Source organism: Onychostoma macrolepis, chromosome 10, assembly GCF_012432095.1.
Source record: "Onychostoma macrolepis isolate SWU-2019 chromosome 10, ASM1243209v1, whole genome shotgun sequence".
NCBI lineage: Eukaryota > Metazoa > Chordata > Actinopteri > Cypriniformes > Cyprinidae > Onychostoma > Onychostoma macrolepis.
In genome coordinates this window covers 16,668,247-16,680,996 of record NC_081164.1, presented here as the reverse complement: position 1 = coordinate 16,680,996, position 12,750 = coordinate 16,668,247, and the positions used below count along the sequence as shown (strand labels likewise).

General features: G+C 35.2%; 1 protein-coding gene across 2 annotated transcripts in view; it reads left to right on the top strand.

Annotated features, from left to right (window-relative positions):
* Window positions 1–10,482, top strand: part of phf24 (PHD finger protein 24) — a 46,787-nt gene extending 36,305 nt beyond the window's left edge. The window contains exons 4-9 of one of the 2 annotated variants that reach the window (XM_058789489.1): window positions 55–133; window positions 318–520; window positions 1,240–1,406; window positions 3,310–3,345; window positions 4,299–4,388; window positions 7,805–10,482. In XM_058789489.1, coding sequence (XP_058645472.1) covers window positions 55–133; window positions 318–520; window positions 1,240–1,406; window positions 3,310–3,345; window positions 4,299–4,388; window positions 7,805–7,901 — 672 coding nt within the window. In that variant the 3' untranslated portion in view covers window positions 7,902–10,482. The remainder of the gene's footprint in view (window positions 1–54; window positions 134–317; window positions 521–1,239; window positions 1,407–3,309; window positions 3,346–4,298; window positions 4,389–7,804) is intronic. The other variant, XM_058789488.1, reaches the window with a different exon arrangement.
* The last annotated feature ends 2,268 nt before the right edge of the window (window positions 10,483–12,750 follow it).

The window sequence follows — 12,750 nt, the reverse complement described above, 5'->3', positions numbered from 1 at the left end:
AGTGTCTGTTCTACCAGAACCGAAAGACTCTTCCTCTTCCTCTTCCTCCTTCAGGATAACGTGAACCTGCTGCTTACTGAAGAAGAGATGTACAGTCTGATGGAAACCTTCAAGCAGTGCAAGATCATCCCAGGTGTTTCTCTCAGTCCCATTTTAACAACCTCTTCTAGATTCTGGTTTAAATATGTCTTTGTGCAGTAAATTAAGGAAGCTAATTAAAGGTTTACTAATTTACCACGTCAGTACTGTAATTAGGCCTTGCCTGTTTCAATTGATTGATGATGCAGTAACTCTCCTCTCACCTACTTTCTGCTCAGAGTCGTGCCTGGTGTCAGATGAACTCCTGCAGTACAGGCACTTTGTGACCAAGCAGCTCTTTGAGAGAGACTTGACCGATGAGGAGGAAGAGGAGGTTCTGGCCCAGTTTGCAGCTCTGGATCCAGACAAGAAGGGTCAGATTGAGTGGTTTGACTTCTTCTACCACGAGTCACTTTCAGTGCTGCAGAAGTTCCGGAGCGAGGTAATGTGGGACATGGACAAATTTAGCTTGTTTGCGTTTTTGAAAAAAGCGCAATGACTACTTATTAAGGCATTTTATGTTTTATGACAGTCATTGAGGAAAAAGTACATACTAAAAGACTCAAACAGTTACTGTGCGCACATTTAAAGACTTTACACAACTAATTGTGCAATGACTATAAGATCGTTCTCATCCCCATTTGATGAGATTGAAATAGACATCTTCTGTAACATTATAAATGTATGTACTGTCACTTTTGATCAAGTATGTGTTCTTGCGGAATAAAAGTAATTTCTTATTTATTTAATTATTTTTTTTTTGTTTAACCATTTATTAACCTCCACATTTATGATTAGTATAAATGCACAATCCTTCTATTGAGTATTATAGCTCATTAACTGGCTGAATGGCAGTTTATGTTTGATAAATGTTTAATAAAAAACACAGAAACACTTTCAAAATGCTAAATTATAATGAACATTCAACCATATATTAAAGCATTGTGGAAATTATCCCCCAAAATTAAGAATGCTAACTTATAATGAACATATATATATCAACCAAAAGCATAGTGGAAATTATTATTATTATTTTCCAAAAATGCTAAATTATAATGAACATTCAAACATTCAACCATAAGCATTGTGAAAATTATTATTACTATTATTAATATATATGTATATATTAATAATTAATGATTCTGTTTTTTCTCAATCCAGAATTCGCTGGTGAGAATCCTCACAGCGAAGGAGAGGGATCGAGCACGGGCCATATTTCAGAGTATAGACCAGGACAAAGATGGGATCATTACTGCCGGAGAAGCCAGAAAAGCCCAAACCTCCTGGTTCCACAAGATTAACAAAGAATCACAGTCCTGCAGTGTCAGGTGAGCTGAATATATGAGAGTCATTGAGGCTAATCATAGTTAGCGAGACATTTCTGAACGATTCTCAATCACAGTCACTTACATAATCAACAATAAACTTCAGACACTTCAAACACTTGAAAATCATTTCAGGGACTCGTCCAATTTGCCTGGCCTCTGGGAGCAACAAATCGGATCAAGCTTGGCAGTTTTTATAGCCATGTCAAGCTGCCAATGCCTCCACGAGCTGCTAGCCAATGCTAACCGCCATCACTTTATTAGCATGTATCCCCCATCTCTTCTCATGAATTACGGGCTAACTTTGCATTCAGGAACTCTGCCAAGAGAGTATGAATCATTTAAGCAGTGCATTTGCTGACAGTTCTGACTCTGGGATTAATGCATAACGTAAATGAGATGATATAACTGGTGGGGTAAGTCATCTGTGGTAGGGAAGAGGAAAGTTTCTCAATGACAGGCTAAAATCAGGGACAAGGACTGACTTTGACAAAGCGCTTTTTGCCAGTCATATCATAATTCAAAACCTCGCTCCGAGAGCCCAAAAGTCAGAATGATGCATTTTTGCAGTGATTTGTGGGGTAAAATGGAGCCAGGTACCTCGAATGGACCATTTGTCCTTCTGAATCTTTCATTCCTCAAGCACCATCACCCAGAAAGAAATATCACAAATGTGATGGCTTTGATATCTCAGATCTTTCTCCTAGGTAGCAGTGAGGTTAAATGGGGACGTTCGTTAAATCTCTTATTTATATTTTTTAATATTTAATTTTGGCATTAACATATATTAATATATATATTTATATTTAACTAAGTTCATAATTATATAATTAGAAATATTATCTATATATACTGGTATAGTATGTCAACAATTGCCTTATTTGTGTCTATTTTTATTTATCCTGATGAATTTAGGAGAAACATCTGAGATAAAGTTGCTACTTCAATTTATTTTATAAATTCTCATTTATGTTTCTTTTAAATTCATGAGCTATAAAGAACAACTTCTGGAAAAATACTGGTAAATTAAAAAGTTTGTGGTTGGTAAAAATGTGTCGAAAGAAATATGCTTATCAAGATGTCAACAATATTTTAGCAAAAATACAATAAAAACAGTATTACTCTGAAATATTATTACAATTTTAAATAACTGTAATTGTTTTAAATATATATTAAAATGTAATTTATTCCTGTGATGCAAAGCTGTATTTTCAGCATCATTACTCCAGTCTCAGTGCCACATGATCCTTCAGAATTCTTTCTAATATGATGATTTGCTGTTCAAGAAATATCTATTATTATTATCAATGTTGAAAACAGTTGTGCTGCTTCAGATTTTTGCTGAAAACATGATATGATTTTATTTTGGTTACTTTAAAGAATTATTTGAAATATAAATCTTCTGTTAACATTATAAATAGTGCTGTCAAACGATTAATCGCATTCAAAATAAAAGTTTGTGTTTACACAATATATGCGTGTGTGTGTGTGTGTGTGTGTGTGTGTGTGTGTATATATATATATATATATATATATATATATATATACACACATACACATATGTAAACACCTTTAACATTTATTTTGGATGCGATTAATCACGATTCATCATTTGACACCGCTAATTATCTTTACCGTCACATTTTAATGAATTCAATGCAATATCATTTCAAAATAATTTTAATGTAATTTCTTTCAAAAAATCTTACTCACCCCAAACCTTTAAATTGTATATACAGTATATATATTTTTATTGAATTTTTATTGGCTGGCTTATCAACATATTTGTGAATTCAGTATTTGGACAGTCTTTTTTGACATCATCCTCCATGCTATTGTTTTTTTTTTTTTTTTAACCAATCATCCCATCCTTTTCACCACTGCTGAATGTCCATTTGCCCTGCAGACTCATTGGATTGTGTTCCCCTTTGTTCAGTATGGGGTAAGTCACTCGATCTGCATGGGCCTCCCCTGGAAACATCTTACACCGTTCCCTGCCATCATCATCATTATACTCATTATACTCATTATCACCTCAATTGCTAAATATTCTATAATGGAGGCCAAGGAATCAGTGGCTAAAAATATCAAAGCTAAATTGGGTAGTTTTTGACTGTAATGGCCGTTCTCTCAACCTCTATGGCTGTATTAAATGAGATCTTGCCCTCCCATCATCAAGATCAAAAAGAGGGGCTTTTGTTCCCCTCAGAGAAGCCCTTAAGGATATTTTTCATCAGTTTTAAGGAGCACAGCAGGTTAAATGAGCACCTGAGTGTGCGGGTGCATGGGGTTTTGGGTGTTTGTGTGTATGTTTGGCGCGTTTATGGCATGACTAAGCTTGCATCCTAATTTACGCTCATTAAAATCAACAGAGGGCTTGAGATCAAAGCAGACAGTCTCGACTCTGAGCGGTCCCAGATCTGGACAAGATGTTTGGGTCGCCATTTAATGCTCTGGTCATGGTCGCACTCGGTTTTGCTTCACACGTCATTGAACTTAATTACAGGAAGTTCTTGTTTCAAATGAATTTATTTCAGTCAATGAAGTTTGTCAGATCATTTCAGTTTACGGAATGGCATGCAATGTTTGTGAGACAACTGTATATATCGTACAAGGGTTGTGGGCCATTCAGAATTGAATTGAGAATGTATTTTGAATTCCAGTTCAAGTCCTGAATGCATGTTTCTGCTCATGAGTGAACTAGTTTTGTCTTGCCGGTGCTTGGGTATCTTCTCTCTCGGGGCTCTGAGGTGTCATGAGAACAACGAATTAGAGTTTGAAAACCCAGAGACTGTAGAAGTGCTGCCTGCTGTGAGCTGTCCGGTAGTGTGTGTGTCTGTGTGGGAGAGACTGAATGAAACAGCGTGTGTTTCAGCTTGCTTTCTTCATCTGCAGTATCAGCCATGTTGGTCCAATATCTGAGAGCAGTCCTGCCAGTTCCAGCAGCGAGAGAAGCAGAGATAAAGCCTTGGAGAATGACAACAGGTTGGTGTATGTGTGCTTGTAAACTACAAAGGTGTTGCACAGCCATACTAAAATGCTCCCATTACAGTCGGCTCCCATTATTATGATTTTTAGATGATGGAGAAGAATAATTATGTAGAAAAAAATCACATACAATAAAGAAGGGATCTGAGCCATGTAGGCACATCCTAGTTACTGCCTAGCAACACCCTAGCAATCACCTCGAAATGCCCTAGCAACAACCCAGTACACACTAGCAACTGCTTAACAACAGCATAAAAACCACCCAGAAAACCATACACTCTAAAAATGCTGGGTTAAAAAATAACCCAACCTTGACCCAGCTGCTGGGTAACTATGGGACAGAACACGCGCTGTGTTGTTTTGACCCAAGTGCTGGGTTTAACCATTTGACCCAGAATGCTGGGTTGTTTATTTGAACCAACCAAATAACTGTGTTGCTGGGTTAAACATTACCTAAACATTGGGTTATTTGTTGTCTCATTGCCTTGCTACCTTTATATTTACCAATATTACCAATAATAATAATAAATAACAATCACAAAGAAATGTAAAATTATTATTTTTCTGTAATACAATTACACAACCCAAAAAATGCAACTGTAAATATCAATTTAATGAGTTTTCACATTTCTTTTTAAAACAATTTTTGAATGGGTGCTACTGTTACACATTACATCCAACCCCTACAGACACAAATAAAACAACGGTTTTTGTAGATCAGTTTCTTTAAAACACAAAACTTTGTAAACTAGTTACTGTAGATTCCTATTCTTTGCCAACATTGCAGCATCATAACACTATGAAATTGATTATTGCCACACGAGAATCAGTCCAAACATTGTGCCATTAAAACTAAGCCAAACAAAAAACTGTTGCCCTCAAATACTTCACACATGAAGACTCATACCCATCAATATGATATACTACATGCTGGAGAAATTCCCGGGAAGGAAGATGTTAGTGTATCTAACATCAAGCACAAAAAAGGACTTGAAAAAGATATACAGCCTCAAGCAACAAGTCCGTTTCAATGGCACGGCCTGAAACAATGGCGAAGGTGTGGGATGTCGTTGTCTCGTCACCAAGGCACAAAATGTGCAGGAATGCATCACCATGTTGGTCCCCACCTGTTAATTACACGGCACTTAGACTTGCAACATAACTTACATTTTTACAAGTTGTAACATTTAAGTTGACTTAAATAAATAACGTTTCAGTGTATTTTATGGAAATCAGCCAAACCATCAGGGTTTTCCTGTGAACTGTGTCTGGTAAAGGTTGCTGAAACAAAATATTTATTGTGTTACTGATTTAGGTTTCTTACTGGCACTTCTTGGTTGTCTACCTAAATTTCATCCAACAATCATGGCATAAATTATGGGGTATTTAAAGCCCCAATATATATATATATATATATATATATATATATATATACAGTACTGTGCAAAAGTTTTAGGTCACTGGTATTTTATCCAGCTAAAAAAAAAAAAAAAAAAAAATGGTTTTAAGTCAGTTATTTTGATCTTTTGCTGTAATGTGTCTGTAGGAAATATCAGTTTACATTTCCAAACATTCATTTTGCCATTAATTGTAATAATCCAGTGAGATTTTTGTTTGCACAAAGAGTCTGAAAACAACCAGTGCTCCACACAGAGATCTGACCTGATCATCATCATCCAGTCAACCATGAGAGATTAAGACTAACTGTACATACTGTAGCTAAGACAACATTACATTTAAGTAACAATATTTAAGAATAATATTACATTACATACCAGTAATATCGTGGTTTAAGGTTAAGGGTAGCTAATGCAGCTAACATTACGTGAGGAAAAAGAACGCGAAAATGGAAGTTATTGTTGGATTCGGCATGTCGCAGACATTTACTTGAAAAAATGACCTTAAAAGATCAATTTTAGTACGAAATGATCTAATTCTGACAAAACATTAACTGAACTTACCCCTGTATTTCTGACCTAACGATAGTTCATACTTTTTCCATGAGGCGTTAAAATAAGTTTATATATAAACTTATATGTTTATATGTAGAGCATGGCGCTAGCAACGCCAAGATCATGGGTTCGATTCCCAGGGAAAGCAAGAGCTGATAAAATGTAAAAACTGTAACTTGAATGCAATGTAAGTCGCTTTGGATAAAAGCGTCTGCTAAATGCATAAATGTAAATGTAAATATAAAACTTTGCACGCACGCACGCACACACATAACTTTTATTTAACGATAAAGCGATTGTTGAGGCCTTTTTTGTCAACAAAAAAATGTAGGCGGCTACTTAATCATTCACAGAATAACGCTGACGTTAACCCCGCACAGTGACAGATCAAATATCACATTCACCGTGAAATCAGTGTGCTCTTACCACAGCTTATTAAAAATAGAGGTAAATAATTATATCATCATATTAATTTACTTTATAATCCTGCTTGCTGCGAGTTGTGTGACCATCTGACGAAAAGAATCCAGAAAGTTCGATGAAGAGGAAAAATAAACAAACCGGTTGGGTCAAAATAACCCAACCCAGCTGTTCAGTGGTGAAAGAACCCCTTGCAGTCCATTTGACCCAGCATGAGCAACCCAACTGTGTGTTTACAGAATATTATACAAACCTGCAATAATTAAAAATGTTAAATAATAAAAATATAATTTATGTATTTAATCCCATTTTATTAACCAGTGTCTTTCCTACTGACCTTCAATGATCCAATTCAACCATACTAAGCAAAAATGACACATTTGTGTTTCATTTTTGTTATTGCTGAATAGCATTAAACTTCTCCTGCATCATTTTCGTAATTGCAGTTTGTTTAAGCTGCGCCCTCTACTGTATAGACTTGACTTTATTTACATTTCCTTCAGCCTGAGGCGTATTCATTTCCCTTTTGTTGTGAAAGGGCTTTTACATTTGTAAAAGAATAATTTTTTTATATTAAAAACAAACAAGCAAACCCTGTCCAGATTTAAAAAGTAACTCAAAAGTTCAAAAGTAGCATAACGCATTACTTTCCATAAAAAGTAACTATGTAACGTAATTAGTTCATTTTTAAGGGTGTAACGCAATATTGTAATGCATTACCTTTAAAAATAACTTTCCCCAACACTGGTTATCTCAAAATCACAGTAATTACGACATAGTGTTAATGCAGCTTGAAGATTCCCAGCTTACAAATTGTAATTACGAGTTCTATGAGGATGTGACGTTGATAGTGTTGCCATACAAATGCATAATTCCGAGGCAGTTCCAAGTAGAACGTCACATGTTGTCATTTTGAAATTTTGATAATTACGACATGGCGTGAAACAGTAGCTATAGGTAAATAATTATAACAGGTGTCTTTTGGCTTTTATAATTTGTGGGTTAATTGAGTTAACTCTATTTTACCATTCCATTTTCCAGACCTGTTACCTGGGAGAACTTCCTGATGGAGAGCGCCATCTACATCCTGGCTGCCAGGCCCAACAGCTCAGCCATGCACATCCGCTTGCCACTCTAACTATGGCCACATAGCCTGAGACTTCCAGAGGGGCTTCCCGGGTCCGGATTCACGAGATAGCGGTGCTGAGGACTAAACCGAGAGTCACACGGGAGTCAAACGCAAAAGAGTACGCCACCACACGCTAAGACTGTACAAGCCATCGACGGATTCTTCCTCTAACGACACACTGACAAATTCAACGCTACTGAACAATAGCACATCTGTCACCTCTTCTTGAGCTTTTACGAGCTTGTATGGTTTCGGTTTTTGTGACCAAGTAACTTTTTTCGACCAGAGAACCTGCTGCACTGTCACACATTAGCAGAATTACAGCACCACAGTGTTTGCATAGTGTTTTTAATGTTAATGTGTTGTATCATTTTTGAGTTGCGGCTCTAGCCAGATGAGTTGCGATCGATGGATCGATGTGAGAGCAGTGGTTGAATCATTGCTGAACTAATTTCAGTCACCACAAAATATGAATATAATATAGTGGGCAGCAATGCCACGCAGAAAACAAAGTGAGATGCTATAAGATTCTGTATACAGTCTATACATATATATAATATAAAAAATATTGTATGTGTATTTATTCCCATACCTTCAGGGATGGATTATGGACCGGGCCAAGGAGCTTCCAGACTGCCAGGGACTAAAGTTGAGACATGGGGAAAAAAAGGAAATTTAAAATTGTTGTTGACAGACAAACGCTACTTTTAATTTTCAGTCACTTGACAAAGTGCATTTGCGAGTCAGAATTATGAGAAGCTATAATTCTTTTTTTTTGTTGTTTTTACTTTTATATTGTATTTCTGAGTGAAACATGATATGTAATAAGAAAAAAGAAAAATGGGGTGGAATTTAATTTTACCTATGACTGGATTGTGAAATATGATCTTCATTTCTAAAACCTAGTGAGCTGCCAACTTCAAGGCAACTTCAACTTTCAAGGCAATATAGGCATGTTTACTGACGCACAATCTACTCTAAAATGTACAGGCAGCATATATCAGCAAATCAATAGTGAAAATCTTATTAAAAAATATTTTAATTTAATTTTAAAAACTTGATTTTAGCCAATATTTGTTTATGTATATTTATGTATATTTATGGATATTAGAGTATTGATTTGTTAGCTAGCAAATGTTAATTCCAAATTCTATTGAAATGAATTGTTTTAGGTCTTATTATAATTATGATACTCTTTAAGATCATTTTCACATACTTATGATTAAATAATAAACAAAAAAAGGTTTTAATTAAAGATCTAATTAAAATTGATTATTTTACCCCATATTTGTTTGTGTGTATGGGGTTATTAGAGCAGGCTTGCATTGCTAGCATTAGCAACATGTTAATTCCAAACTCGTCAAGTCATAATTCTGATATTTTTTTAAGAGACCTTATTTTGACTAACAATACTCTAAAATCTAATTTAAATGTATTATTTTACCCAATATTTGTGTTTTCTGTGTTATAAGTTTTTAGAGTGCGGTGTCATTTGCTTAGCAATTTGCTAATTCCAAATTCTATAATTATGCTTCTAAGATACCTCATTTTGACTTTCAAGTATGAATATTTCAATAGTGATATAATCTGAGAAATAATAAAATAGTAATAACGATCTCTGATCTATTTTGCCCAAATATTTGTTGTATACGTTTAAAACCTGTAAGAGTGTTGTTAGCGTAGCATCATGCTAATGCCAGACTCTGAAATCAATTGAGTCATGTATATTCTGTGGGCTTCATTGAATAATCATAGTTTCTATAAAAATCAATTCAGATTGGTCACTTTTAAGATTTCATGTCGGGATTCTGTCTTAAAGCAGCTCACTAGGCTGATATTAAATCTCAATTATGAGAAATAATTTTAAGTAGCAATTGTGGAATGTAAAGCCACAATTACAATAAATAAGATATCATTTTGTATTTTCTTTTTAAATCCCTGGGGAAAATGTAACAAAGTGGGGCCTAGTAGGTCCATAATCCTTCCTTGCATACCTTGTGTCATGACCTGTCGTTTTATTTTTGATTTGATGTTTCTTTTAACTTGCTAGTTTCAGAGTTATTACACTTTACTGGGTCTGTAAAAAATGTAACACCTGTAGAAGTGACATTACTCAGTGTTTAGCTAAAACAGCTGATGCAAACATACAATCTTCCAAAACACTCATTGAAATGCTAATTTAAAGGCAAGAGCCCTCAAAATGTTAATAATGATGGTTAGAACTTACTGTCTAAACAGAACTAACTCAGAGATCTTCCTTCCTTGTTTATTCATGTTGAATTTGTTCTTAGATCTGGTGCAGATTTAAAAAAAAAACACTTTCTAATATCTAAAACATTTTTTATTTGTAGGCATAAATCATGCACACTCCTGTAAAATGGCACCTGGTTTTACACTCATTATATCAAACTGTACGAGGGGTATGAAACATTTCCACTCTTGTTTATATATGGTCATTTCCACTGTATTTGCTTATAGATTTGTGTTGAATTGCTCAAGGCAGTTATTTGAAGGGACTGTGCAATACTCAGAGTTTTGCTGGTAGTGCTGGAAATAAATGCATGATGTTAACTTCAAAAATTACACTCAAGTCGTGTGGGATCTGAATTATTTACTGAGAACAATTTAATCTCTCTATCATTCTATTGTTCTATCTGTCCTTCTATCTATCTATCTATCTATCTATCTATCTATCTATCTATCTATCTATCTATCTATCTAACCACTCATAGCACCCTAAAAAGCCTCACACCCCAGGCCTAGACTGAACGATCGGGACACAAATTGCTCAGCTAATTTCCCTTCCATCTGTATGCTCTTTACTACAGGGAATTTAAAACACATTCACAATTTCGCTCATGTGAAATGCCATTAAAAACTGTGATGTGTGATGCCGTCCCTCATGTTGTGCAGAGTATTTGTTGGAATGGAACAGCTGGAGATGGTGATGGCCCTAATAAAATGAATAAAAGTTCAGCTCAGAGCAGAAAGAGAAGTTGCAGTAGCAGGTGTGACAGACATGGCCCCTGGCAGGGAGCTTTTTACACATCTGTGAAAGCACAGCGCCACTGCCTACGTGTGGCCCCATGGGACCTGTCCCGCATTTGACGTTCTCTTGGAAACATCAGACTGCCATTTGGAACGGTATGTTGAAGAACTCCAAGTAAACACTTAACGTATGAAACTTAACAAAACTTAACAGTCTGGAATCTGGCACCTGACAGCACCTTCCTTTGATTCTGTGGGAGGTTGTGTCATGAGTGGTGATCCACTGAGGTCAAGTGTATCAGCGCGGTGGATGGCATCAGTCATCAGCTGCTCAGACGATGAGAAGGAGGGCAGGATGCCGAGCCTCATCACTCTGTAAAGTCACACTCATCTGACGCTCTCAAAGACCAGCTTGGAATGTCAGTGGGTGAATTAGATTCAAGAGCGGAAGCCAATTTGTTGTTAGTGTAAATCCTAGTAAAGAGAGGAAAGATGTGATCAGCTGTACACTTGTCGTGCTTATTTTCGAAGGATTCTTGTGAAGGTATAAATAAAGCATGAACTTTCAACATAACAACATCAACTACAAAAGACCAAAGGGATTCATTTAAAGTAAAACAAAAAACAAAACACATCTGGGTTACAAATCAACATAAAAACATATATTTTGTATATACTTTTTAAGGAAGTTAAACTTAATTTGTCAATTTAGATATTTTGCATTGTTTTGATGACAATTATGCTTATATTGCCCATATTTTTCATTACTAAAAAAAATAAATAAATACCTCAGTGGAAACATAACAAGATAAAATATTAACAGGAAAAACAAATACTTACAGTATTTTGTATCTTGATATGAAATACACAAAATACTTGTAAACTAGGCCAAATTAATGAAGCTGAGGTTATTTGGCTATATACATATATAATGTTTATATATAGGACGTTTATATATCATATATATGTATAGGAAGACAATATTATTAATAGTACAATTCAATTATAATTATTTGCACAAATATTGTAACAAACGTACTCATTTTCTTTTTGCTAAATATAATTCATTTTTTTCTTCTGATTTTGGGGTGAAATATGACAGTGTTTGTGAGATGTATTTTTACATTTACAACATACAAAAAACTACATTTAGTTTGATGAGACAGAGGAGGAGATATAGCTCATGGAGTCTATGTGGAGCCTATTTTTAAATCTACATTTCATGAAATATTCAACCATTTCAGCTATAATGCACTCTCGTGACCTCCTTTTGTCTATGCAGCAGACAAACACAGTAATCTCAAAAATGCTCTTCACCTTCACATGCTGATCATGAATTCAGCACCACAGATTTGCCTTTAAATTCCTTCTTTAGACAGAAGCATTCAACACCTCTTTCATATCGATTTTATCTTAACAGTTGCATTAGATCATTTACCATCCAAAACAAAAAATCTCATCAGTCAAGTTCATTAAAATCTGTTTTGCTATCTTATGGCCAAAACAAAGAGAAGTAATCAGTAGGCCTATATACTGAGGTACACCTTGGTTATCATCATAAATAATATAAATAGTAGGCTACTGCAGATCCAGTAGCGCACGTCTAAAAGGAAGTCAGACATAGAGATTCTGCAATTTCAATAGCAACAGTCTGGTTTTGCTATTAGGCAACATTAAGAAATAATGTTGTTGTGCTTATGAAGATTGTCACTGAAAATTAATATGAAACGAAACTCTGGTTGAACTGCAACAGTTATATTTTAAAAATGCTTGATTTACTAAATTTGAAGTCCTGTGGGTTTGATCGCACCTATCTAGTCTCCCTCTCTTTTCCCCAGTTTTTTTTTCTTCTCTTTTTCTGGTGCATGTG